This window comes from Erinaceus europaeus, chromosome 18 (assembly GCF_950295315.1).
Source record: "Erinaceus europaeus chromosome 18, mEriEur2.1, whole genome shotgun sequence".
In the NCBI taxonomy this organism is placed as follows: Eukaryota; Metazoa; Chordata; class Mammalia; order Eulipotyphla; family Erinaceidae; genus Erinaceus; species Erinaceus europaeus.
In genome coordinates this window covers 75,092,957-75,117,769 of record NC_080179.1, presented here as the reverse complement: position 1 = coordinate 75,117,769, position 24,813 = coordinate 75,092,957, and the positions used below count along the sequence as shown (strand labels likewise).

At 49.4% G+C, this 24,813-nt stretch overlaps 1 protein-coding gene across 2 annotated transcripts in view; it reads left to right on the top strand.

The window, feature by feature from the left end:
* The first annotated feature begins 3,496 nt into the window (after window positions 1–3,496).
* The window catches only part of AMER3 (APC membrane recruitment protein 3), a 34,475-nt gene continuing 13,158 nt past the window's right edge, over window positions 3,497–24,813 (top strand). The window contains exons 1-2 of one of the 2 annotated variants that reach the window (XM_060178187.1): window positions 3,497–3,598; window positions 13,519–16,934. In XM_060178187.1, coding sequence (XP_060034170.1) covers window positions 13,534–15,714 — 2,181 coding nt within the window. In that variant the 5' untranslated portion in view covers window positions 3,497–3,598; window positions 13,519–13,533 and the 3' untranslated portion in view covers window positions 15,715–16,934. Of the gene's footprint in view, window positions 3,599–13,442; window positions 16,935–24,813 lie in introns of those variants that run through there. The other variant, XR_009546012.1, reaches the window with a different exon arrangement.

Below are 24,813 nucleotides of genomic sequence, written 5' to 3'. Positions count from 1 at the left end.
CCAAAAGACCATCGATAGTTAACGTTATGTGATAACGTTATCATCACATTATTTGGTAATTGGGTTAACTTTGACTGAACGGCTTTTCTACTCAGTTTTCCTCCAGAGCACTTATAAGCTGCCATCATGCTATGTGTTTACTTTATCCCACGTCCATCTCCCCTCATCTGATTTAAGCTCCTTGAAGGCCATCCTTTTAATCTGATTTATTTCTAGGGGCAAGAGCATTACCTGGGCTGAAACAGCACCAAACCCACATTTGCTGCGTGAGTGGGTAGCTAGATGATATAGAGGAATCCTAGCATGAAGATGGCAGTGAAATCCCAGGGCATATAAACTAATGAGTAGATTACCCAGACAATAGCAGTCATGCGGATTTCAACAAGGGAGGCAAGATTTAAAAAGGAACAATCTTTAAAAACAGATTTTACTTACTTACTTACTTAATTGAACTTAGATAAATTGAGAGAGAAAGGGGAGATAGGAAAAGAGAGACACCTGCAGCCTTGCTTCACTGCTTATGATGCTTCCCCCCCTGCAGGTGGGGACTGGGGGTTTGAATCAAGATCCTTTCACATCATAACGTGAAGGGACAACCTTTTTTTTAAAAATTTTTTAAAAAAATATTTTATTTATTTATTTATTCCCTTTTGTTGCCCTTGTTGTTTTATTGTTGTAGTTATTATTGTTGTTGTCGTTGCTAGATAGGACAGAGAGAAATGGAGAGAGGAGGGGAAGACAGAGAGGAGGAGAGAAAGACAGACACCTGCAGACCTGCTTCACCGCCTGGGAAGCGACTCCCCTGCAGGTGGGGAGCCGGGGTTCGAACCGGAATCCTTATGCCGGTCCTTGTGCTTTGCGCCACCTGCGCTTAACCCGCTGCGCTACAGCCCGACTCCCCAGGGACAACCTTTTTAACAGATGATGCTGAGAAAACTGGATGCCCATTAGTGAAGGAATGAAGGTAGGCTTTTATACCACATAAAAAAAAAATCTCAGAAATGGATCAAAGCAAACCCATCCAAAAAAGATCTGTGTATACCTATGTACATAGCAGAACAATCCTGACAGGCAAAACCTGTACACAAAATAGGTGTCCAACAACAGATGAGTAGCTAAGAAAGCTGTGGTGTATACACTCAATGGAATACTAGTTATTAAGAATGATGAATTCACCTTCACTTCATCTTGGATAGAGCTTGAGAGAATCACATTGAGATAAGCCAGAAAGAGAAGGATGAATATGGGATGATCTCACTCACAGACAGAAGTTGAGAAATACTAACAGAAGGGGAAACACAGAGCAGAACTTGGACTGGCTTTAGTGTATGGCACCAAAGTGAAGGACATGAGTGGGGGGAGGCAGTTTCACATCCTGGTGAACATTGGTGGAGGAAGACCTAGGCTGGAGGTGCGAGTATTTTGCAGAAGACTGAGCATGTACCAACAACTGTATTTACGTAAGCCATTAAGCCTCCCAATTAAGCTAATCAAAGACCAAGGTATAAGTGCTACAGTTACAAAACTTTTACTCAAAAGCAAAGGGGAAATATTCAAAATCATATTTATTGCCAAGATGTCTTGGACAGAACACACACACACACACACACACACACCAATAGGAAAAGTTGATAACTTGGACTTCATCAAAATGAAAACTAACATGGAATGTAAAGGTAACCCATTAAAGTGGGACAAAAGGCAAAAATGAAATGACAATATTGTTGAACTGTGTTACCCCAAAGGTTCAAAAATGACCCTTCTAGATTTGGGAAGACCCTAACAAGGGACTTGAGAGAACTCAAACTGTGTAAAAGTTCTCTGGCCCATACATGGATGACATGTTGACAGCCTGCTTTAGTAGATGTGCCTAAGGACCAGTGGAATAGCTCATTTGGATGGTGCACTGCTTTGCTGTGTGTGTATGACCCAGGTTCAAGCCTGGCCCCACTACATTGAAGGAAGCTTTGGTGCTGTGGTCTTTTCCATTCTTTATGCCTCTCTGTCTCTATAGAAGAAGGAGAAGGAGACAGAGGAAGAGGAAGAAAGAGGAAGAGAAGGAGAAGGAGTAGACAGAACAGGGGAAAGAGAAAGATGAAGAAAGGCGAAGAAGAAGAAAAAGGAGGAGGAGGAAGAGGAGAAGAAGAAAGAGGAGGAGAAGGAGATGGAGAAGAGTCAAGATGCAGCCAGTAGGAACACTATTCTAACTTTAAACTGGGCAGAGGGGGTACACAGTCTCTAAGAGAAAATTCTGGATGGATAGTGTACCACATTGTCATGCGTGAGACCCAGACTTGAGTCCAGCTTTCTCTGTATTGAAGGAAACTTCACTGCTGTGGTCTACTTCATTCTCTTTCTGTCTGTTTCTAAAAACAAACACACAAATAAATGTATCTGAGTTCCAATTTTGTTTTCAGTTAATAAGGGGCCAGAATTGATACTAGGAACTGATGGTCAGAAACCATCAGAAATAAGCAAGCCACTCCACCTAGTGGAGGGAGCTGGCAAGTCTGGGGTCAGGAAACCCAAAGAGAGCTTTGAACTGTTGATTTGTGACAATGCCATTGCAAGTCAGACCTCGCGATTCCAAACACCTTGTACCCAGGATTTTTGTTTTTGTTTTTTTTTTTTTGGGCGGGAGGACCCTAGGAACAGGGAAGGAACCCATGAGCCATGAGGTTCAGACTTTCTCGACTTCTCAAACCTGGAGCCTTAGCTTAAACTTGGACCAGGAGAGTCTAGCCTGAGCTCTTCCCACCAGGGTTTAATGTCTCTGCTTCCTCACCTGTGGTACCAGCTGTGGGTCTCTTCACCCCCCTCACCCCCGCCCTGTCCCCTCCTGAACCAGCGCCCTCACCATCTGAGTGCTCTCACTGGGCCACAGGCCTTCCCCATGTGCTCGCATCGCTCCCAGTCACCCTCTAGTTATTTAATCCCTCCTTAATACTTGCCACCCTCCTCCAGAGCTTGCTGGGTCCTTTCCCAGCAGGGACGGACCCCACTATTTTCTCTCCCTCCCCCCAGACTGGAGCAGGGCCCACCACCGCCCGACCCCACAGAGTGAATAAGCTGCGAGGGAGCCCCCTACCCTGCCCTTTCTCGAATTGAGTCCTGCAAAGGCTCTCCTGTAGAGAAGGTTCAGGAAGCCTCTGCCCTGCATGCCGAGATTGGCAGGATGGGCATCCGGTTAGGACTGGAGCCGGGGCCATGTGACCGCGCCTGTCGGGCTGGGGGCACCACGCCTGTGCGCCCTGGGGGCGGCAGAGACACGCAGAGACAGAGACAGGGAGGACCAAGAACAAAGCCAGAGGCAGAGAGGGCTGGGCTGCGGCGCACGGAGAGGGAGTCTGAGCCCCCTCCTGCCCCCCGCCCAGTCCCCAACACAGCTCGGTCGCCAGCCCAGTCCGGGTGGAGCGCCTCCCGGAGGGTCGCGGGGTCCCGGGGCGGCTCCCCACCTGCCACCGCCCCACCGCCCGCGCGCCCCGGCGGCCCGGCCGCTCCTCCGCGGGGGCGCGCACACTGGGAGCTGTCCGCGGTGCTGAACGCGCGGCCCCGGCGCAGCCCAGGCCCAGCCCTGCGACACTCCAGTCTCCAAGCGGTAAGTCACCACGGCCTCAGTGTGCAGCCTTGGAGGGAGGGAAGGGGGTGGCGCGCGGGCCCGGGGGTGGCCAGTTCTGAGCATTTTTTTTTTTTGTGCAACGGGAGCTCACCCCTTCCCCCCCTCCCCGCGCCGGTGGTGCTGATCTGGACACCAGAGAGTGGGGCCCTCTTAGGTCTGAGCTAGGGAAAGGGGGACACTGCCCGCAGGTGGGAGGATGGGGTAGACCAGTCCCTCCTCACTGAAGGCCAGGGAACGCCCTAGAGACGCCCTGGACAGAGGTAGGGCTCTTTGTCTCCTCAACATGGGGGCTGGGTGAACCGGTGAAGCTCCCAGCCCCCACCCCATTTCCCACCCTACAGGCAGCCCCAACCTGGAGCTTACCTTCCTCATAATGGTCTGCGCTTCTTCCTTCCACCTGGGGTGGCCAGGTTCAGAAGGCAGCACCCTCCAGAGATGAGCTATACTGCCCTATACAGAACCCCCCCCCCACACACACACTCCCTGCATACCCGGAGTGGGTGTCTGCTGCCAGACCTTAGCTTTCTCAGTATCACTTAGCTCTTTCATGTCTTCCAGTGCTTCTCCTGGCTTGGGGGAGGGAGGTAGTGTGCAGAAGACAACAGTGCAAATACCAAACTGATCAGCCAATTAAAATAAATTCAAATCCAGTCTTTGTTGCAGATGTGTGCCTCCAAGGTTTTATTTTGCTCCCAGAAACACCCAATCGCTTTCATATTAGTGGCCCGGGGCTGGGGAGGGACCTAAGAAAGCATATAATTGCTGTCTCAGATGGAAAAGGACAGTCCTCAATAGTGGAGTTAAAGTTAGTCCTCAAGGAGAGAAACAACTGGTAGGATTGGCTCCCTGTGCAGTGAATCCACCTGCACTGACATGTCTGCTACAGGACACTGAAGTGGATGGAGTAAAGAGAAGGGAGGTCTCTGCCACACTTGCCTTGCTCCTGCCCCCTGGCCTGCCTTCTTCACCCACCGCTGCACTTACTTTCTCTTTCACGGAACAGCTGGTAGGATCAGTGAAAACTGCACAGTGCCTCATGACACCACTGTAGATCTAAGCCAAGATCCTCCCTCTCAGCTCAGGCTCCATGCAATCTGCTCTGCCCACCACTCAGATCTTCTAACTGGCCTTTTTTCTGTGTACTTTGTCCTAATTTCATAGCTTTCCAGAGGGTGTTCCCTCTTCCTGGAAGCCTGGCATTTACCTAGACATTTTCCTTTTTTTTTGGTCATCAGGGTTGTACTTGGTGCCTACATGACTCTATATTGTTCCTACCAGTCATTCATTTTTTTCTTGGATAAGGGGGAGAAAAAGAGAGCGAGAGAGAGATGGAGAGAGAGAAAGAAAGAGAGAGAGTAGAGATGCCTGTAGTACTGTTCCACCACTCATGAAGCCTCCCTTCTTCAGGTGGGGGCTTGAGTCTGAATCCTTGCACTTAGGAATCTGTGCGCTCTACCAAGTGCCCTGTTGCCTGGCCCTACCTCACTACTCACTATCTTCAGTTGTATTTTGAGTCTTGGTCTAAATGCCACATATCTGTGGTGATCTGTATGTACACACACACACACACACACACACACACACGAAACTATACTTTTAAAATCCTATTATACTGTAAACCAATGTTAAATCTATCATCCATCTGTCTATCACCTCTGTCTATCTATCTATCTATCTATCTATCTATCTATCTATCTATCTCATCTATCTCTTTTCTTTGGAAGGGGGAATACCCCATCCCTGAAACAAACTTGACTAAATGTGCATATGATGGAGTTTCTGTTCTCATGGGATTTACAAGTTTCAAGACTCAGTTTAGGGTACTGGCATAGTAGCATGAGACCTGTCTTGGACAAAGATGTGCAAGCAACTGAGCTAGTTGAATTAAAACCTCCAGATCCGGAGTCCTATTTAGGAAACTTAGATGTAAATGTATGACTAAGATGTCTCAAAAACCATAACTACATTCTTTAAATAGGTAGCAGCCCACACTCTCTTGAAGCTGAAAGCTTGAATCTTCACAAATTTTCAGCCTCATTGGAGAACAAGAACAAGCTCCAGCCTGAGCAGCCAGTCATCCCTGAGTTCTCTAGATCAGAAATCATCCCTAGGGGTAGTAAGGCACAGGGAGTAGAGAGCACATATTACTTTGTTCAAGGCCCTGGGCTCAACGCCCTGGTCCCCACCTGCAGAGGAGAAGCTTCATGAGTGGTGAAGCAGTGTTGCCTTTGTCTCTTTCTTTCTCCCACTCTATTTCTCTTGTCTCTATCATTAAAAAGAAAGTCATCAACATCCCTGAGCAGGTCTGCTTCATCCTTGTGGAAGGGCTGCGTGGCACAGGGTGGGGACTATGGCTCAGGTGTCACGCTGGCCTACAGTGAAGAGTTCTCTAGGTGAAAGGCTACAAAGGTGTGCATGTCTGCAGCTGCGAATCTGGGCACACTTAGCCTCTGCTCTTAGGCAGTGGCATCCCTGACATCTGGTTATCCAGGTGAGTTCTGCCCTTTTTCTGAGAGCTGTCAGGGAGAGTGCCTGGCCAGCCTGCCTCCAGCTGAGCAGAAAGCTTTCTTTCATCTAGAGTTTCCACCTATACCATACACAGACCCCACATTTCCGAAGAGTCAAGCTCTGATAAAACATGGAAATAGAGAAACTGATTTGTGGGAGCCGGGCGGTGGCGCAGCGGGTTAAGCGCACATGATGTGAAGCACAAGGACCGGCGTAAGGATCCCGATTCGAGCCCCGGGCTCCCCACCTGCAGGGGAGTCGCTTCACAAGCGGTGAAGCAGGTCTGCAGGTGTCTGTCTTTCTCTCCCCCTCTCTGTCTTCCCCTCTTCTCTCCATGTCTCGCTGTTTTATCCAACAATGATGACAACAATAACAACAACAATGGCAATTAACAACAAGGGCAACAAAAGGGTTAAAATTCAGTTTCTTAAAAAAAAAAGAAAGAGGGGAGTCTGTCCTATCCAACAACAACAACAACAATAATAACTACAACAATAAAACAACAAGGGCAACAAAAGGGAATAAATAAATAAAATAAATATTTAAAAAAAAAGAAAGAAACTGATTTGTAAGCCTCTAGGTTCCTGTTCTAGATCTCCGTACTTGCTGTTCTTTTTTTTAAAAAATAACGTTTTAGAAGATTTTATTTATTAATTAATAAGAGGGATAGGAGGAGAGAGAGAGCAAGAGAGCAAGAGAGAGAGAGAGAATCAGACTTCACTCTGGTACAGGCACTGCTGGGGTTGGAACTCAGGACCTCATGCTTGAGAGGCCAGTACTTTATCCACTGTGCCATCTTCTGAACCACAGTGTGCTGTTGATGTGCAAAATGTTCAGTGGACTCAGGAAACAGCTTGGCAAGCTTAGTGACGCTGAATCTAACCATCTATGGCAAAGACAGCTATTTGGAGGGATAGTTTTGAAAGTTCCGACTATTTAGGATCACAAACCAGTTCACTGCTCTTAGAATTATAAGTTTTACTTACAGAATTCAATATCAAATATAGGATCTTAATTCTTTTTTCCAGATAAAGACAAAGATATATATATATATGGAGAGAGAGAGAGAGAGAATCAGCTTTCTTTTTTTTTTTTTTAAATATTATCTTTATTTGCTTACTGGATAGTAGAGATGGCCAGAAATTGAGAGGGAAGGGGGAGATAGAGAGGGTGAGAGACAGAGAGACACCTGCAGCTCTGCTTCACCACTTGTGAAGCTTTTCCCCTGCAGGTGGGGACCAGGGACTCAAACCCGGGTCCTTGCACATTGTGCACGCAACCAGGTGCGCCGCCACCTGGCCCCGAGGCTTCCTTTATTGTGGTGAGGGCAAGGGACAAACCTGAGTGGCATACATATCAAAGTAGTGCACTACCAAGAGAGTTATTTTGCTGGCCCGCCTTATTTCTTATAGCTATAAAATTCTGTACACAGTGAAATAATCTTTGTCATACCTGACTGAGGATATTTTAGGCTATGGTAATGGAAAGATATTTCTAAAACCACAGAGGAGAATAGCAATCTCTTATCAAGTATTCCCATACCTTCTTGCTTTAGAAACCACCCCTGTTTTCTTTCTTTTTAAAAATTTTACATGTATTTACTCCCTTTTTTGTGCCCTTGTTGTTTTATTGTAGTTATTACTGTTGTTATTAATGTCACTGTTGTTGGATAGGACAGAGAGAAATGGAGAGAGGAGGGGAAGACAGAGAGGGGGAGAGAAAGACAGACACCTGCAGACCTGCTTCACTACCTGGGAAGCGACTCCCTTGCAGGTGGGGAGCCGGGGGCTCGAACCGGGATTCTTATGCCGGTCCTTGCGCTTGGCGCCACGTACGCTTAACCCGCTGCACTACCGCCCGACTCCCAAAACCACCCCACTTTCAACCACAGTTTGTTCACTTGTGTGTGAACTGCACCTAGCTTCCTTTTCCTGAAACTTTCCAATGCTGCTCACAAACACATTTCCTATTCAGTCTGTCAGTTCCCCATGAGAGGGAGTGTGAGCTGTTTGCTCATAGAATGTCTGTTGTGACTGATAGTCTAAGTTTAGAGTCTTAGGCTCAAATGTTACTTCTGCCCCCTGCTATCTGTGTTATCTAGGCCCACTACTGATCTTCCTGGAGCTTGATATCACCGGTGTGAGATGGCAATTATAACCCTAAATCCCGCGTAAGAATGTATATAGGTCAAGCACCCGCTCAAGTCCTCTGATTTCAGAGCCCAGACAGTCACCACTATGCTGTGTGCAGCAAAGTCCGTCAGGGATGGGGGCGGGACTGATTCAGACCACCCCAAACTATGAGGGTAGATGGGGATGGAGTCTTGGGATGCTTGGTGGGAAAGGCTTGAGCACATGCCAGCTGGAAGGACACAGAAGGGCAGCTGGAGGCCCTGTTCCCCATCCCGGTGTTATCACCCAGTGCTGAGCTGAGGCCGGAGCCAAGCCAGGCCTCAGCAGTTGTCCCTGGCATCATGCCTCCTCACTCTTCAGCCAGAAGAGGCAGGTGTCTGGGGCAGAAAGGAAATGCCACCATGGTGAGAGAGAGAGTGGGCTGGTCAGCCAGCTCTCTCTCTCTCTCTGCAGTGCTGGTCTTGCCAGTTCTGCTGCGCCTTTTATGCCAGGTGGGCTGCCCACTTCTGAATCCAAGGGCATCTTGGGCTCCCGAGTGGCTTTTGCTTGGCTCAGAGCCATCAGGCTGTTCTGCAGAGCAGCTGGGAGGCTTTCTTGGCAGCAGGCCTGTAAAGTGTGACGACTTTTCAGCAGGGCCCAGAGACATACCCACTCCACTTCTCCCTTACAGGCTGCGTGGGACGTGGGGGTCAGTTGGAGTGAGGTGGGGGTGTTCAGACACTTCCTGTGGAGCCATCCTTATGGACAGCCAGAGAATCCAGACAAACCCCTTCTGGAATGTCTCTCTGGCCAGATGGACAGAGGGTCCCCTCCCCCACAGAACATTCACCAGCACAGTGAGGTGAGACACTGGCACAGAGGAGACTATGAGGACACAGGGGCAGAGTGGGGTCATGGGGCCTTCTTCAGTGTGCCCTAAGGCATTCCACTCCCCCCCACCAATATTATGGTTGGGGTTCAGTGCCTGCATGATTCCACTGTTTCCAGGGATTTTTGTTGTTGTTGTTGTTAATTTCTTTTTGATAGAGACAGGAGAGAGGAGAGAAACCTGTTACACTGCTCCATCACTCATAGAGGTACCCCTTTGCTGGTGGGGACTAGGGACTTGAATTCTACCAGGTGAACATTGCCTTCTTTTTATGATATTTTATTTTATTTATTTTGAGTAGTGACAGTGAGAAGCTGAGAAGGAAGGGGGAGACAGAGAAGGAGAAAGAAAGAGTGATACCCACAACACTGCTTCACTACTCCTGAAGCTTCCACCAACCTTGCAGTTGGGGACAGAAGGCTCGAACCTGGGTCTTTGCACATGATGACATGTGCGCCCAAGCGGATGTGGCACAATTTGGTCACTTTTGAAAATGCCTGTACGATATAGGTTTCTTTTCACCCCACAATACTGATACTATGGCCATCAGTTAAAAAGAAAGGGGGAATTGTTGGTATGCTTCTAAAAACCCCTTCTGTTTCATTAGTTTAATCCCCCCTGCTTAACACTATTCTATTTACATAACCACTTCATTCTATTTACATAACCTCTGTTAACAAGCACCTCCCTCCCTCCAGGGCATTGGTGGTTCAGTGATAGAATTCTTGCCTGCTCCACCCCCTCTCCTTGTCACACCCTGATTTTCACCAGTCACTTTTCTCTCCACCCTCTCTGCGTCACATCCTGTTCCCACCCTACTGGGCTAGTATATTTATAAGGACAAGATTGTTTGTAGTTTTTAGTTTAGCTTAGCTTGGTATAGATTGCGCTGCGTCCTGCATGAATAAAGAGATACTGCCTACAGCTCAACCATGAGTCCCTGGTTGTCTGTTACCCACCCGTGAAGCCAGCCCGTCAAAAACAACAGGTCCCCTCTTTTAAAAATTAATTTTATTGGAGGAAATAATGTATTAGTTACCATACATTTTTTTTTATTACTATCTTCCCTGCACTCCTCACTGACAATCCAACTGACAAGGTCCTCACCCATTCTCAGTCTCCTCCAAACTCTCCCATTTAGAGTCTTTGGTTCTGCTGCATAAACCACAGCTAGTCTCAGTTTCATCCTATAGTGCTCCCCTTTCTTTGTTTTTTTAAGTCCCATGTATGAGTGAAGTCATCCTCTATTCATCCTTCTTCTGGCTTACCTCACTTAACATATTTCCTTCCAGACCCATCCAAGATGTGGCAAAAGAGACACTTTCATGATTTCTATAGTTCAGTAGCATTTCATTGCATATGCATCATGCCTGCATGATGGATCCATTGTTCCTGGAGGCCATTTTTTCTCTTTCCCCCTTCTTTTATTTGATAGGACAGAAAGAGAGGGGGAGAGAAGGAGGGAGGGAGGCAGGGAAAGAGAGGAAGAGAGGGAGAGGGAGAGAGGGAGAGAGGGAGAGAGAGAGAGAGAGAGGCCTATAGCACTAGTTCACTGTTTTTGAAGCTTACCCCTTGAGAGAGAGAGAGAGAGAGACACCTGTAGCACTAGTTCACTGTTTTTGAAGCTTACCCCTTGAGAGAGAGAGAGAGAGAGACCTGTAGCACTAGTTCACTGTTTTTGAAGCTTACCCCTTGAGAGAGAGAGAGAGAGAGACCTGTAGCACTAGTTCACTGTTTTTGAAGCTTACCCCTTGAGAGAGAGAGAGAGAGAGAGACCTGTAGCACTAGTTCACTGTTTTTGAAGCTTACCCCTTGAGAGAGAGAGAGAGAGAGAGAGACCTGTAGCACTAGTTCACTGTTTTTGAAGCTTACCCCTTGCAGGTGGGGCCTAGGGGCCTGGACCTTTGTGCATGGTAATGTGTGAATTCAAGTGGGTGCACTATTGCTAGCATCCAGGTCTCTTTGAGCTAAGTGTTTCTGCGTGCTTTGGATTGATGCCTAGGAGAGGCCTTGGCATTGCCTTCTCACATGCCTTGTGGGTTTCCAAGCTTCCCCCAAAGACAGCATGTTTATTACAGAAAGGAAAAAAAGATTGACTGATTTATCAAAGGGGCAGGGAAGTGAACCAGAGCATCATTCAGGCATATGCAATGCCAGGGATTTAACTTAAGACCGCATGCTCTTGAACCCAGGCTTTAACCTATTTATTGGAGTCTTATCTCCTCCGCCCCTTTTTTTTTGTGAGTCTGCCTGGTGGTTTGTCAATTTTACTTTAATTTTTCAAAGAACCAATATTTGACTTCATTGGTCTTTTGTATGGTCCTCTAATTTTCGATGCTGTTTATTTCTGTTCTAATTTTAGTGATTTCTGTCCTTCTGGTTGCTTTAGGGTTTGTTCCTTTGTTACTCTTTTTCTAAGTCCTTAAGGTGCGCAGTAAGGTCGTTTACTTGAGCTATTTCTTGTTCTCTAATGTGTGCTTGTATGGCTATGAGTTTCCCTCTCAATACTGCTTTAGCTGTGTCCCAAATATTTTGATAGCTTGTGTCTCAAGGCTTTATCCATTACATTGCTTCCTGGACCACTATTAAAAAATTATTGGGGGAGTTGGGCTGTAGTGCAGTGGGTTAAGCTCAGGTGGCACAAAGCGCTGGGACTGATGTAAGGATCCTGGTTCGAGCCCCGGCTCCCCACCTGCAGGGGAGTCACTTCAAAAGCAGTGAAGCAGGTCTGCACGTGTCTATCTTTCTCTCCCTCTCTCTGTCTTTCCCTCCTCTCTCCATTTCTCTCTGTCCTAGCCAACAATGATGACAACAATAATAACTACAACAATAAAATAATAAGGGCAACAAAAGAGAATAAATAAATAAATAAAATATTTAAAAAAATTATTGGTGGAGGAAATAGCATAATGATTATGCAAACATACTGTAATGCCTGAGGCTCCAAGGTCCCAAGTTTAATCCCCCACATCACCATAAGCCAGAGTTGAAAAAAGACTTATTTATTTATTGAAGCGAAGGGATGGGGCAGACCAGCACCCTTATGTGGTGCTAGGGATCAAGTTCAGGACCTCACGCTTCCAAGTCCAGTGCTCAGGCACTGTGGCACCTTGAGCACATGTAAGTCCTCAGCCCTTGCTCCTAGCCCTGAGCCAGGCTGTCCTTTACTCTTGACCTTCCTGTTTCCTGGTGCCCTGACCAGGCATGAGTCCAGACCTTGGTGTGCGTAGCTTCCAACTGCACCCTACTCTGGATTTGGTTTCTGGGTCCTGTGTGCCTCCCTCTGAGAGGCCATGGAACATCGTCTTGTCCGTGCAGAGCCCTGCACACTAGATCTCACTTCTACACACTCTGCTTTTATAGCTGCCCTGTCACTCATTCTCTCTGCTCAGAGCCTCTTGATTTACTCTATTTATTCTATCTGCCACAAAAGTTTAGCCCGATGGTCTCCGGCCACAACTTCATTATCCTTTCTTTCTTTCTTTCTTTCTTTCCTCCTTTCTTCCTTTACTTCCTTTTTGTTGCCCTTGTTGTTTTTATTGTTGTTGTTGATGTCATTGTTGTTGGATAGGACAGAGAGAAACGGAGAGAGGAGGGGAAGACAGAGAGGGGGAGAGAAAGACAGACACCTGCAGACCTGCTTCACCGCCTGTGAAGCGACTCCCCTGCAGGTGGGGAGCCGGGGGCTCAAACTGGGATCCTTATGTCAGTGCTTGCGCTTTGCGCCGCGTGCACTTAACCCGCTGCGCTGCCGCCCGACTCCCTAGCCTCCATTTCTATCCACTAACTGAGAAGACTTCTGAAACTTTCCTGCTGATCTTAAGGAAAGGCCAGACCCTTGAGCAGGACAAGTCTGATGGAGCTGTTAGCCTGCTTCTTCATACCCCCCCAGGGAGCGGGGTCAGCCAGCCATCCCAGGGCCCTTCTCTGCTGATTTCAGCTTAGCCACCAGAAGCCCCAGCTGGAAGGCAGCCAGATGTGTACAAAGGACACTGCTGCTTGTCTCTTAGAGTAAGGAGGCGGCATAGTCAATGCACCTCTCCCTCCTTCTGTTCAGAGGGCTGATACACTTCACTGTGTGGTGCTGTGTGCAGTGTCCCCCAGGCTGGAAGTGAGATGGGGACCTGGACAGATTCCGAGAGGGCACAATGTGGTTCCAGCGAACTAGTGTCTGAACTCAATTTTCGCTGTGTGCCTTCAGGCACGTGACTTAACTTCTCTGGGCCTCTGCTGAGTGGTGAGCGTTGTGGGGTCGCTCCCATCTCTCTAGCCCAGGTGTCCATCCAGGGATTACAGCTGAGACGTCTGGGCTCAGTCCCAGGGTTTAGGGAGGCAAGGGTAGGGAGAAGGCCTCCGCTGGAGTAATGAGTGTCTCCTGCTTCCCTCCACAGCTGGGCCCAGGCAGCATGGAGCTGAAGCGAGGGAAGACCTTCATCAAGTCCGGCCTGCACGGCTCCCACGACAGACCCCTAGGCCGGGCAGGTGCGGCCCCCACCCGGGAGGAGGGGGAACCCTGGTCCACGTCCACCGGAGGGCAGCAGCGGTCCTCGGGAGAGAGGTGCCCGAAGCTCGGTTCCGGCACCCAAGGACCCGACCGCGGCTCCCACAGAGGGACCCCACTGGACTCCGAGGGGGGCGCCCCCTTCAGATCAGTGCGGAAAAGCAAGACTCAGGACAATGTGCGTGGGGCGGGCAGGGCGGCCCCCGCGGAGGGGCAGCTGGTGGGCAGTGCCAGCTTCCCGGGGCCCTCTGGCGGCCAGCGCATGATCGACTACCGTCACTTCGTGCCCCAGATGCCCTTTGTGCCCGCGGTGGCCAAGAGCATCCCCAAGAAGAGGATCTCCCTGAAGCGCCCCAAGAAGTGCTTTCGGAACCTGTTCCTCCCGCGCAGGAGCAAGACCGAGCGCCTGGCGGCGCTGGCGGGGGGCGCGGGGCCGCGGTCCTCCCAGGGGGGCGTCGAGGTGGGAGCGCAGCTGGATGCAGCCTTTCTCCCCTGGGGCGACGGGCTGGGCTTGGACGGCCAGGCCCAGGAGCTGCCGGACCCCGAGCTCCTGCAGGAGGCGTCCTTCAGCCTGTGCAGGGCGCTGTGCGAGGACGTGGCCTCCCTGCAGAGCTTCGACTCGCTCACGGGCTGCGGGGAGATCTTCGCCGACGAGAGCTCGGCCCCCACGCTGGAGCTGCCCCAGGGGCCCCCGAGCCCCACGCGAGCACCCCGCGGCCCCGAGGGCAAGGCGCCCGGGGATCCCTGCCAGGGCGGCGCCGAGCAGCTGGCCTCCCCGGTGCAGAGCGAGCCGTGCGGCCCGGCCCGGTTCTGGGGCGACGTGAGCCAGGCCCGGCCGCCGGCCCCGGAGCCCCGCGTGGACCGCCCGCCCGAGCCCCGGCTGCGGGGCGCCGAGGGGCTGAACGAGCTGCCGCTGCTGGCCGGCAGGGCGCCCCCCGGCGGCTCCAAGGCCAGCTCGGCGGACACGGGGACGCCCAAGAGCGAGCAGCCGGAGTCGGTGTCCACCAGCGACGAGGGCTACTACGACTCCTTCTCCCCCGGCCTGGACGACGACCGGAGGGAGGCGGCCAGCCTGGGCCCCGGCGGGCCCCCCAGGGACAGCTACAGCGGCGACGCCCTGTACGAGCTGTTCCGCGCCCCGGGCCAGGGCCCGGCGCCCCCCGGCCTGGACGCAGAGCCGTGCGCCACCGAGAGCCTGTCGGGGCCGCCGCCCGGGCCGCCGCTGTCCCTGTGCAGCTTCCACGGGGGCGCCGAGGAGACCCTGGCCGCCGCGCCCGGCCCCGAGCTGCCGGGCCAGGGCTTCCTGCAGAGCTCCTGGCGGGGCAAGGAGTGTCTGCTGAAGCTGTGCGACACCGAGCTGGCCATCACCATGGGCATCGTCAACTGGCTGCGCCGCGGCCCCGGCGACACTCTGAGCGCCGCCTCTGCCCCGCGGCAGGGGAGCCCCGAGGCGGGCGGGCCCGAGCCCTGGGGGCGCCCCGGAGCCCGGGGTCTGCCTGCTGGAGACGCAGAGGCCCTGGGGGGGGCCCCGTGGGGGCCCGGCCCTCTCCCCAGGGGCCCCTCCCTGGGGAGCACGCAGGTGTCCGGGGACACAGGGACGCGAGATGGCCCTCAAGGCTCCTTCTGCTCCTTGGGGGCCCCTGCAGCTTCTGAGACCACAGGCGCGGCCAGCAAAGGCCAGGTGGCCGCGCTCCCCGTCTGGCCGAGCCCCCCGGGCCATTTCCAGAACCCCTGGACCCCAGGCCCTGGGGGAGGCGGCCTGCAGGCGGAGCCCCCCCTGCCCGCCCAGCTGGCCGCCCTGCAGATCCGCTCTCCCGCGGAGGAGCTCTGCGGCCGGCCTAGAACCCGGGGCCCTGAGCTGCTGCGGCAGAAGCGGTCCAGCGGATTCCCCAGCGTGGCCGCTATGTGTGGCCTGCCCTCTGTGGCCCGCCCGCTGCACGGCCCACAGGACCAGAGGTGCCCGGGTCACCTGCTCAGCCTCAGCCGCCTCAGGGTGGAAGGCGGCCAGCTGGACGCGCCTGGGCAAGACGTGCCCGTGTGGCTGAGCCCGCCGGCCAGGGAGCAGCTGGCACAGCTGGATTCCTAGCCCCCAGGAGCCTCCCTCCTGGCAGCCGTCAGAGGACGCCCCCTCTGCAAGTGCCCCCCCCCCAGAAACAGCACTGTAACCTGTGGTCCTGGACGATTTCCTCTGCAGCTGGAGTGGGTGAGGGTAGGTTAGCGCCCACCCCAGCCAACAGGTGTTGGTGAATACCCTGTCTGAGTTGATTTCTCCCCCTACACACACACACACACACACACACACACACACACTTTTCTCTAATTCTCACTCTCTGACTGGGCACTGGGTGGCAGAAGGCTCTTTGGGAAGAAGCTGATGGACGTTTCTGGCCCTCTTGTCCTTGTCTCTTCTCCCCGAGCCCTCTTCATGATACTCCTTCTTTGAGTGAGGCTACACCCCTTGGAAGTACAGCACACGCATGGCACCCAACAGAACGGTGGCCGAGTTGGGCCGAGCCCTGGGACAGGCAGGTATCTGTGAAGAAGGGCCAGGACACAGGTACCTGTGAAGAGGTATCCAGCCTGCTCATGACAGGGTTGCTGAGGCAGGCCTGCACCACCTCACTGGGACTGCCACAAACAACCACAGCAGTGTCAGCAAGTCTGGTGGTGAGTAGATATTGCTGAAGAATCCCCTGCCCTCCCTGGCGCCCACCTGGATACAGGTGCTGCGCTCCTCTCTCAGATGTGGAAACCGAGGCACAGTGTGCAGATGTCCGTGGACATCCAGCTTGGGTGTGAGGCCCAAGGACTGGCCCTAGACAGGCTCCGCTGGGCTTCTGAAGTGAACACTGCTCTCTCTCCCTCAACCTCCTCGCCTCCCTTCTTGGCAGATACAGACTTGACCCAGCCCTGGGGCTGGCCACCATGTGTCCCCTGAGCAGGCTGAATGCCAGGACAGGTGCCTCTCATGTGCTCCTCTGTGCTGGGCCAGGGCAGAATGGGTGTTCAATAAATACTTGTGGAAAGAATGAAATAGAAAAAAAAAAAGAAGAAAGAAAAGAAAAAAAAGTTTTGAGCATGTTTTCTAATTTCTCCTTAATGGTGGGCCTTGTGTCCAGAGGACGGTAGGGTTATCTTGGAGAGACACAAAGAGAGGGAGAGACACTATAGTCTTAGGGCTCCCTCCAGTGCTTTGACATCTCCTAGATGGTATAGGGGCTCCACAAGGCACCTGCATTACCTGATGAACTACTCCCCGCCCCTGGGTAGCAGTTCTGACAGAACATCTCTTTGATGGGACATGCTGATTCGTGGTGAAACAGGAGCAGAGAGAGCGGTCTTCCTGGTCTTCTTGGTGTCCAGGGGACTGACTGGGCCTCCCCCAGCTGTTCTCTCGGTACCCTCTGCCCAGAGAGAGGTGTCCAGGTGTTCAGGTCTCAAGGTGACCTGCTGAGGGTCAGGAAAAGTGAAGGGGCCACCCCTGGAACAGGTATATGGCCCACCATGGATAAGGAGTAGGGCCAAGTGGGACAGTTTTTATTATTATTATTATTGATTTAATCATGATTGACATGTCCACAGGATAAGAGGGGTACAATTCCACACAATTCCCACCACCAGAGTTCCATATCCCATACCCTCTATTGGAAGCTTTCCTATTCTTTATCCCTCTGGGAGTATGGACCCAGGATCATCATGGGGTGCAGAAGGTGAAAGGTCTGGCTTCTGTAACTGTTTTTCCACTGCTCATGGACATTGGCAGGTCAATCTGTACTTGGCTGGGACAGTATTAAGATGATAAAAACTTATCTTTTATTTTCCTTTTTTCAAAATATTTTTAAAATTCGTCTATGGGGGGGTAGGGCTGTAGCATAGCGGGTTAAGTGCAGGTGGCGCAAAGTGCAAGGACAGGCATAAGGATCCCGGTTCGAGCCCCAACTCCCCACCTTCAGGGGGTTCGATTCACGGCAGTGAAGCAGGTCTGCAGGTGTCTGTCTTTCTGTCCTCCTCTGTCTTCCCTTCCCCTCTCCATTTCTCTCTCTCCTAACAATGATGACATCAATAACAACAACAATAACAACTATAACAACAACAATAAAAAACAACAAGGGCAACAAAAGGGAAAATAAAGAAATAAATATATAAATGTAAAAAAAATTTTAAAATTGTCTATGGGAGAGGGAGAGAGAGAGAGAGAGTGAGTACCAGAGCATCACTCTGTCACATGCGACGCCAGGAATTGAACTCAGTACCTCATGCTTTATTAGGGATTTGACACAGTTCTAGCCACCAAGAAAAAGAGAGAGAAAGTCATGAAAAGAGTCAGGAATTAGAGAGGCAGACGCGCCATCAGTGGGACAGACACACACAGGATCACAAGAGAACACTGCACGCGTCTCTGGACAGACAAGTTGGACACAGTCTTGCAGTCATGCTCCTTTCCAAGACTGGCCCGGGAAGAAGTAAGTAAGTTGCCTAAACACCCTGGTTACCAGTGCGGAGATCAGAAGAGTAATCAGAAGTCTCCCCAGGATAAAAGGCCAGGTCCAGGCAGTTACCGTGGGAGTTCTTTTTGACAAGCCTTGCTGGATGTTTCTTCTTCCTCACCCTTTTTTGCCCCGGGGTTACTGCTGGGGTTTGGTGCCTGCAAGACTCCACTGTTCTTGGCAGCCCTCCCTCCCTCCCTTCCTTCCTTCCTTCCTTCCTGTCTTTCTTTCTTTCTTTCTCTCTCTCTCTCTTTCTTTCTTCCTTCCACTCTTTTTTCTTTTTTATAGAGAATCAGAGACAGAGAGATAAGAGGGGACAGACAGATAGATAGATACCTATAACTCTGCTTCACTGCTTGTGAAACTTCCTCCCCTGCTGGTGGGGAGTGAAGCTTGAACCTGGTCTTTGTGCATGGTGACGTGTGCACTGTATCGATCGAAGCTCCACCAGGCTGCTGTCATTTCTTTCTTTCTTTCTTTCTTTCTTTCTTTCTTTCTTTCTTTCTTTCTTTCTTCTTCTTCTTTTTTTTTTTTTTTGCTGCGGTCATTTCTAATCCTCTTTCATAGGACTGTAGAGTGTTAAAGTCAAGTGTCTAGAAAGGGGTCTGTCTATTCATCCCCAGTTCCCAGACCCTGAGGGTCCTCCCCACCCCTCTAGGACCACACAGCAGAAGGGGGATTGAAGATCACCCTGGGCCTATGCCTTAGAAGGTGTGAACTTACGCTGGGACCCAGGAGTGGGGTGCCAGGTCCCAGTGACCATACAGAGGGGTGGTCCAGAGTGGAGGGGAGGGTGGAGGAAGCAGGGGGAGGCCCAGCAGTGCTGCCGTTTTCTCTTCCTCTCCCTTTTTATCTTCCCTTTCCCTCTCAACTTCTTTCTGTCTGTATCCAATAAAATAATAATAAATAAAATGCTTTAAAATAACAACGATAAGGGAGAGGGGATCTTTACTCTTCATGGGAGACACACAGCAATCAGCCCTCTGCTGGGCCCCACACTTTTTTTTTTTGACTCAATTGTTTATTTTCATATTGTTGAGTTCTTTATTATTAAGGAACTTACACCTTGTCAGATGTATGTTGTGTCATATTTTCTTCCATTCTGTAAGATGTATTTTAGCTTCACTGATAGTTTTTTTGACAGATTCTTTTTTTAGTTTTTTAAATTAATAATTGTGTGAGAGATAACCAGCACATCACTCTGGCACATGCAATGTTGGGAATTGAACTTGGGACTTCATGCTTGAAAGTCCAATACCTATCCATGACATCACCTTCTGGGCCACAGAAGCATTTTAGTTTGATGTGATCTCATTTACTTACTTTTATTTCCCTTGACACTGCAATTAAATCAGAGAAGAATTCCTTGGAGTGAATATCAGGAGGGTTTTATGTAACCCTAACCTCTAAGTCCTGGCAGTTTTCTGAACATATTAAAGGACTTGATCTGCAAGCTTACTGCTGGAGAGACACCCAAGAAGAACACAAACATGCCCACACAGTCTTACACAAGTGTTCATGGCACTATTGCTCTAATTAGCTTCTTCTTCTAGCGTTTGCCCTTCTTCCGTAGCCAGTCAACAGCGTCAGGTTGAGCCTGATGTAAAGTTTCGAGACCTCCTTTGAATCTGGAGAGGTGGTAGTCGTCGACTATGTGGGTCATAGTCTGTCTGGAGCCGCAGGGGCAGTTCGGGTCATCTCTGGCTCCCCAGCGATGGAACATAGCAGCACACCGGCCATGGCCTGTTCGTTAGCGATTGAGGAGGGCCCAAACATAACGTGCTAGATCAAAGCCGGGTTGACGCTGAGAGCGTGCAACAAGCCAAATGTCTACCTGTTGATGTGTGGATTCAGACGGGGTATGTTCTAACACTGGGATATTGTCCAGTAATAAATATTTATTTACTTATCTATTTATTTGTTAATATATATATATATATATAGAGAGAGAGAGAGAGAGAGAAGGAACTAGAGCATCACTCTGGCACATGTCAGGGATTGAACTCAGGGCTTCACCATTTGAGAGTCCAGTGTCTTATCCACTGCACCCCCTCCTGGGCTAGCAGTGATGAAAAGGCATGAAGTTCTGAACTTTGAAAACATGATGCCCGGTGAAAGAAGCCATAAGAGCCACACGCCCTATGATTGCGTTTCTGTGGACGATACATTGTTGGGGACTCAGAGGGACAGAAACATCAGCGTTTTCTAGGAACTGGGAAAAGAGGGAGGGCACAAGAGTTCTTCTAGTACTGCTGTGAGTTTTTTTTTTAATTTTTAAAAAATATTTATTTTCCCTTTTTGTTGCCCTTGTTGTTTAACATTGTTGTGGTTATTATTGTTGTTATTGATGTTGTTGTTGTTGGGTAGGACCGAGAGAAATGGAGAGAGGAGGGGAAGACAGAGAGGGGGAGAGAAAGACAGACACCTGCAGACCTGCTTCACCGCCTGTGAAGCGACTCCCCTGCAGGTGGGGAGCTGGGGGCTCGAACCGGGATCCTTAAGCCGGTCCCTGCGCTTTGCGCCACATGCGCTTAACCTGCTGCGCCACTGCCCAACTCCCCTGTTGTGAGTTTTGATGGGTGAACATGTCTGCGACAATACCAACACATAGGGCTCTACACTTGGCAAGAGAAAATAGAGGGACATGAGTTGTATCTCAGTGAAACTTATCTACATTCTATGTCAAATAAGATCCAGATAAATCATATACATTATTACGTATAATATATGCACATAGGAAAGTATTTTATTAAGTAGAAATAACGATCACAACTCAATGAATATGACAATGACATAAAAACAAGATATGTGTATTTAGGGCAAGGTAGATAGCAGAGTAATTGTGCAAAAGACTTTCATATCTGAGGTTCTGTGACCCCACGTTCAATCTCGGGCACCACTCTATGCCAGAGCTGAGCAGTGCTCTGTCAGAAAAAAGAGTGTGTGTGTGTGTGTGTGTTGTTTCTGTCTGTGTGTCTCTGTGTGTGTCTCTGTGTGTGTATGTGTGTGTCTCTGTGTGTGTATGTGTGTCTCTCTGTGTGTATGTGTGTCTCTCTGTGTGTGTATTTGTGTATGTATGTGTGTCTCTGTGTGTGTATGTGTGTCTCTGTGTGTGTATGTGTGTCTCTCTGTGTGTATGTGTGTGTCTCTATGTGTGTATGTGTATATGTGTGTCTCTGTGTGTGTATGTGTGTGTGTCTCTGTGTGTGTATGTGTGTGTATGTGTGTCTCTGTGTGTGTATGTGTGTATGTGTGTGTGTGTCTGTGTGTATGTGTGTCTCTGTGTGTGTATGTGTGTGTCTCTGTGTGTGTGTGTGTACGCATACGTGCACACGTGTTGACAGTGCTACTGTTTCACTCAAAGGTCTAGGGCATTTATCATTTGTGATGAATAACAAGACCTTGTATCTCCATAAGTCCTCATGCCACCTGTTACTTCTCTGACTTCTTATATTGTCCACTCCAGAGCAGGGAGACAGCATAGTGGTTCTGCAAAATAGTTTCATACCTGAGGCACTGAGGCACCAGGTTCAATCCCTAGCACCATCATGAGCCAGAATGGAGGGGAAAAAAACCTTACATATCGCCTACCCCTGGCTCACTCCACTCTGGCAAATCTCAACATCAGGATCTCTGCACCAGCTGTTTTTTTTTTGCCTCCAGGGTTATTGCTGGGGCTTGGTGCTAGCACCATGAATCAATTGCTCCTGGAGGCTATTTTTTTTCCCTTTTGTTGTCCTGGTTGTTTTTTTTTTTAAATCATTGTTGTGGTTATTATTATTGTTTTTGTTGTCATTGTTCTTGGATAGGACAGAGAGAAATTGAGAGAGGAGGGGAAGACAGAGAGGGAGAGAGAAAGACAGACACCTGCAGACCTGCTTCACTGCCTGTGAAGCGACCAGGGCCCCTGGGGAGCTGGGGACTCGGACCGGTGTCACTTGCGGCTGCAGGACCCAGAAAAAGGAGGTTTGGAGCAGAAAGGGAATACAGGTTCAATGCCCTGCACCACCATAAGCCAGAGCTCAGCAGTGCTTTGATAAAAAAAAATAAGATTCAACAATAACTTCAAAATTTGCAGTGTTAGAAACTTAGAACTATGATGAAATTAAATTAATCCACTAGTGCATTAAATCCCTTTGTCCTTTGACATACACTGTGTGTGTGTGTGTGTGTGTGTGTGTGTGTGTGTGTGTGTGTGTGTGTGTGTGTATTTTTTCCCCCAGTGCTAGGGTTTCATCACTCTGGGATGACCTTTTCTTCCTTTCTCTTCTTTTTCCCTTCCCCTCTCTCTCTTTTTTTTCAGACAGAGACAGAGGAAGAGGTTGAGAGAGACCATAGCACTGAATCTTCCTTCATTGTGGTGGTGGCTTGACTTGAACCTGGGTCACGCACATATCAAAGCAGTGTGCCATCCAAATGTGTTAATTCACCAGGCCTGGGCTAACTTTTCTTTTCAAATAGAAAGAGAGATACAGCAAAAGGGAGACCAGGAAACAAAAAGATTCCTCTAATGCTGTGGGGGTCAGGGTTGAACCTGGGTTGCAGGCATGGCAAAGCAGGTGCCCTGTCCATGGGAGCTATTTTACCAGCCACAAATCTATTTTTTTGTAAATATACACACTTTCCTATTTATATTTTAGGTATGTGAAATAGGATGACTATGAATAGAGGAGGAGAGTTAAGTATTCAGGCAAAAAAAAAAGTAAAATAACACAATAACTTGAGGACTTCCAGGAGACTTGGCTATAAGAGTAACAACAGGCAGCATAAACTATCCCCAAAACAAAGACTGACTACTATGGGACTTAGCAGACCTCACCAGTTACAGCTGAGACACCTGCAGAAGTGCTGCAGACTCAGCCACCAAGCTGCAGATGCTTCTATCATTCCATTCTGACCTCCTGAGGCAGATGACCTCACCAATGTGTTCTGGACTGAACCTAGCACTTTTTTTTAAAAAAAATATTTATTTATCCCCTTTTGTTGCCCTTGTATTTATTGTTGTTGTTATTGGTGTTGTTGTTGGATATGACAGAGAGAAATCGAGAGAAGAGGGGAACACAGAGAGGGGGAGAGAAAGACAGACACGCAGACCTGCTTCACCACCTGTGAAGCGACTCCCCTGCAGGTAGAGAACCAGGGGCTCTTACCAGGATCCTTACACAGGTCCTTGCGCTTTGCACCACCTGCACTTAACCCGCTACTGCCCAACTCCCAGAACCTAGGACTTTTATGAATGTCTTTGTGCATGCCATTATGCTATCTCCCCAGTCCCCAAAAGATGAACCAGGACGATTCGACTTCCGGAGGCGGAGCTACGAGCAGCAGATCGCTTTCTCTCCTCTCCTCTCCTCTCCTCTCCTGGATCAACTAGGAATACCAAAGGAGACCACCCGAACCGAAACAAGACAGGACTAGAATGACCACAGGAACCCAGTAAATCACCCGTGAGTACAAACACGCGTGGCTGGTGACAGAGAGGAGAGAGGGGCCTAAGGAGAGATTAAGTGGCTGCTAACAGTTCAGCAGTTTATCAGTGGAGACACCACCTCCAGTCTGCTCCACAACAAGGGGACAGCTGAAGGGAGGAAAGGACTCCCCAGAGACTCACCAAGTGCAACTCTGAGTCTCCATTGCTACTACCCTCAGAATCTGGAGCAGCAACAGGGAGGGACACCAGGGGACAGAGATCTAACCGGGAAACTCAGGAGAAGACCTATACCTCGGTGGCATAGCTGAGGGGCTGTGAAAGTCTCTTTGCATAACCACTGGATTATCTCTGCCACACCCTGCTTTATCTCTTGGTCAGGAATCAGTGATTAAGCTAAGAAGCCTATTGATAGTTTAAAAGCCCTCAGGCTCCCATAGCCTACAGGGAAGAAAAAAAAAAGAGGCTTTTACACCACTGAGCTCCAACTCAGGGATTGAAAAAACTGTTAACTTCCACCACGGTAAACCCTTTAATTAACTTACTTAGACACAAGTCAATCCAGGCAATAGTGATCAATAATTTGAAAAGTACTGATAAAGGGAACTCATAACATAATATATAAAATGGTTAAAACAATAAGAAAAAATATTGGAGACTCGAACCAGGACAAGAGTCCAGCTAAAAGTCCTCCAGAGGGTGAAGCACAAAACAACGAGTTCAACATCCAAACATTAGCTAAGGAAATAATAACAGGAGTGAGTAAAGAATTTGAAAAAATTGTAATCAGAAATGCAGGAACAACAAATGAGAATATGGAAGAAAATTCTAATAATCTCATGGTTATTAGAGAGCTGAAAGCTGAAATCTCTGAGCTAAGAAGGCAACTAGCTGAACAAGCTAAAACAGTATCAGAGCAGGGCAACAAAATAGATGAACTCCAGAAAGCAGTAGAGGGCAGAGAGAATAGAATCCATGAGGCTGAAGACAGAATTAGCAAGAGTGAGGATGAATTAGAGACAACTAAAAAAGAAGTAAGAGATCTCAAAAAGAGATTAAGAGATGCTGAAAACAACAACAGAGTCCTATGGGATGACTTCAAAAGAAACAATATACGCATTATTGGCTTACCAGAGGAAGAAAGAGAAGGAGAGGAAGAAAGCATTCTCCAGGCCATAATAGCTGAAAATTTCTCTAGTCTAGACAACACCAAAGACATAAAGATTCAAGAAGCCCAGAGGGTCCCAAACAGAATTAACCCAGACCTAAA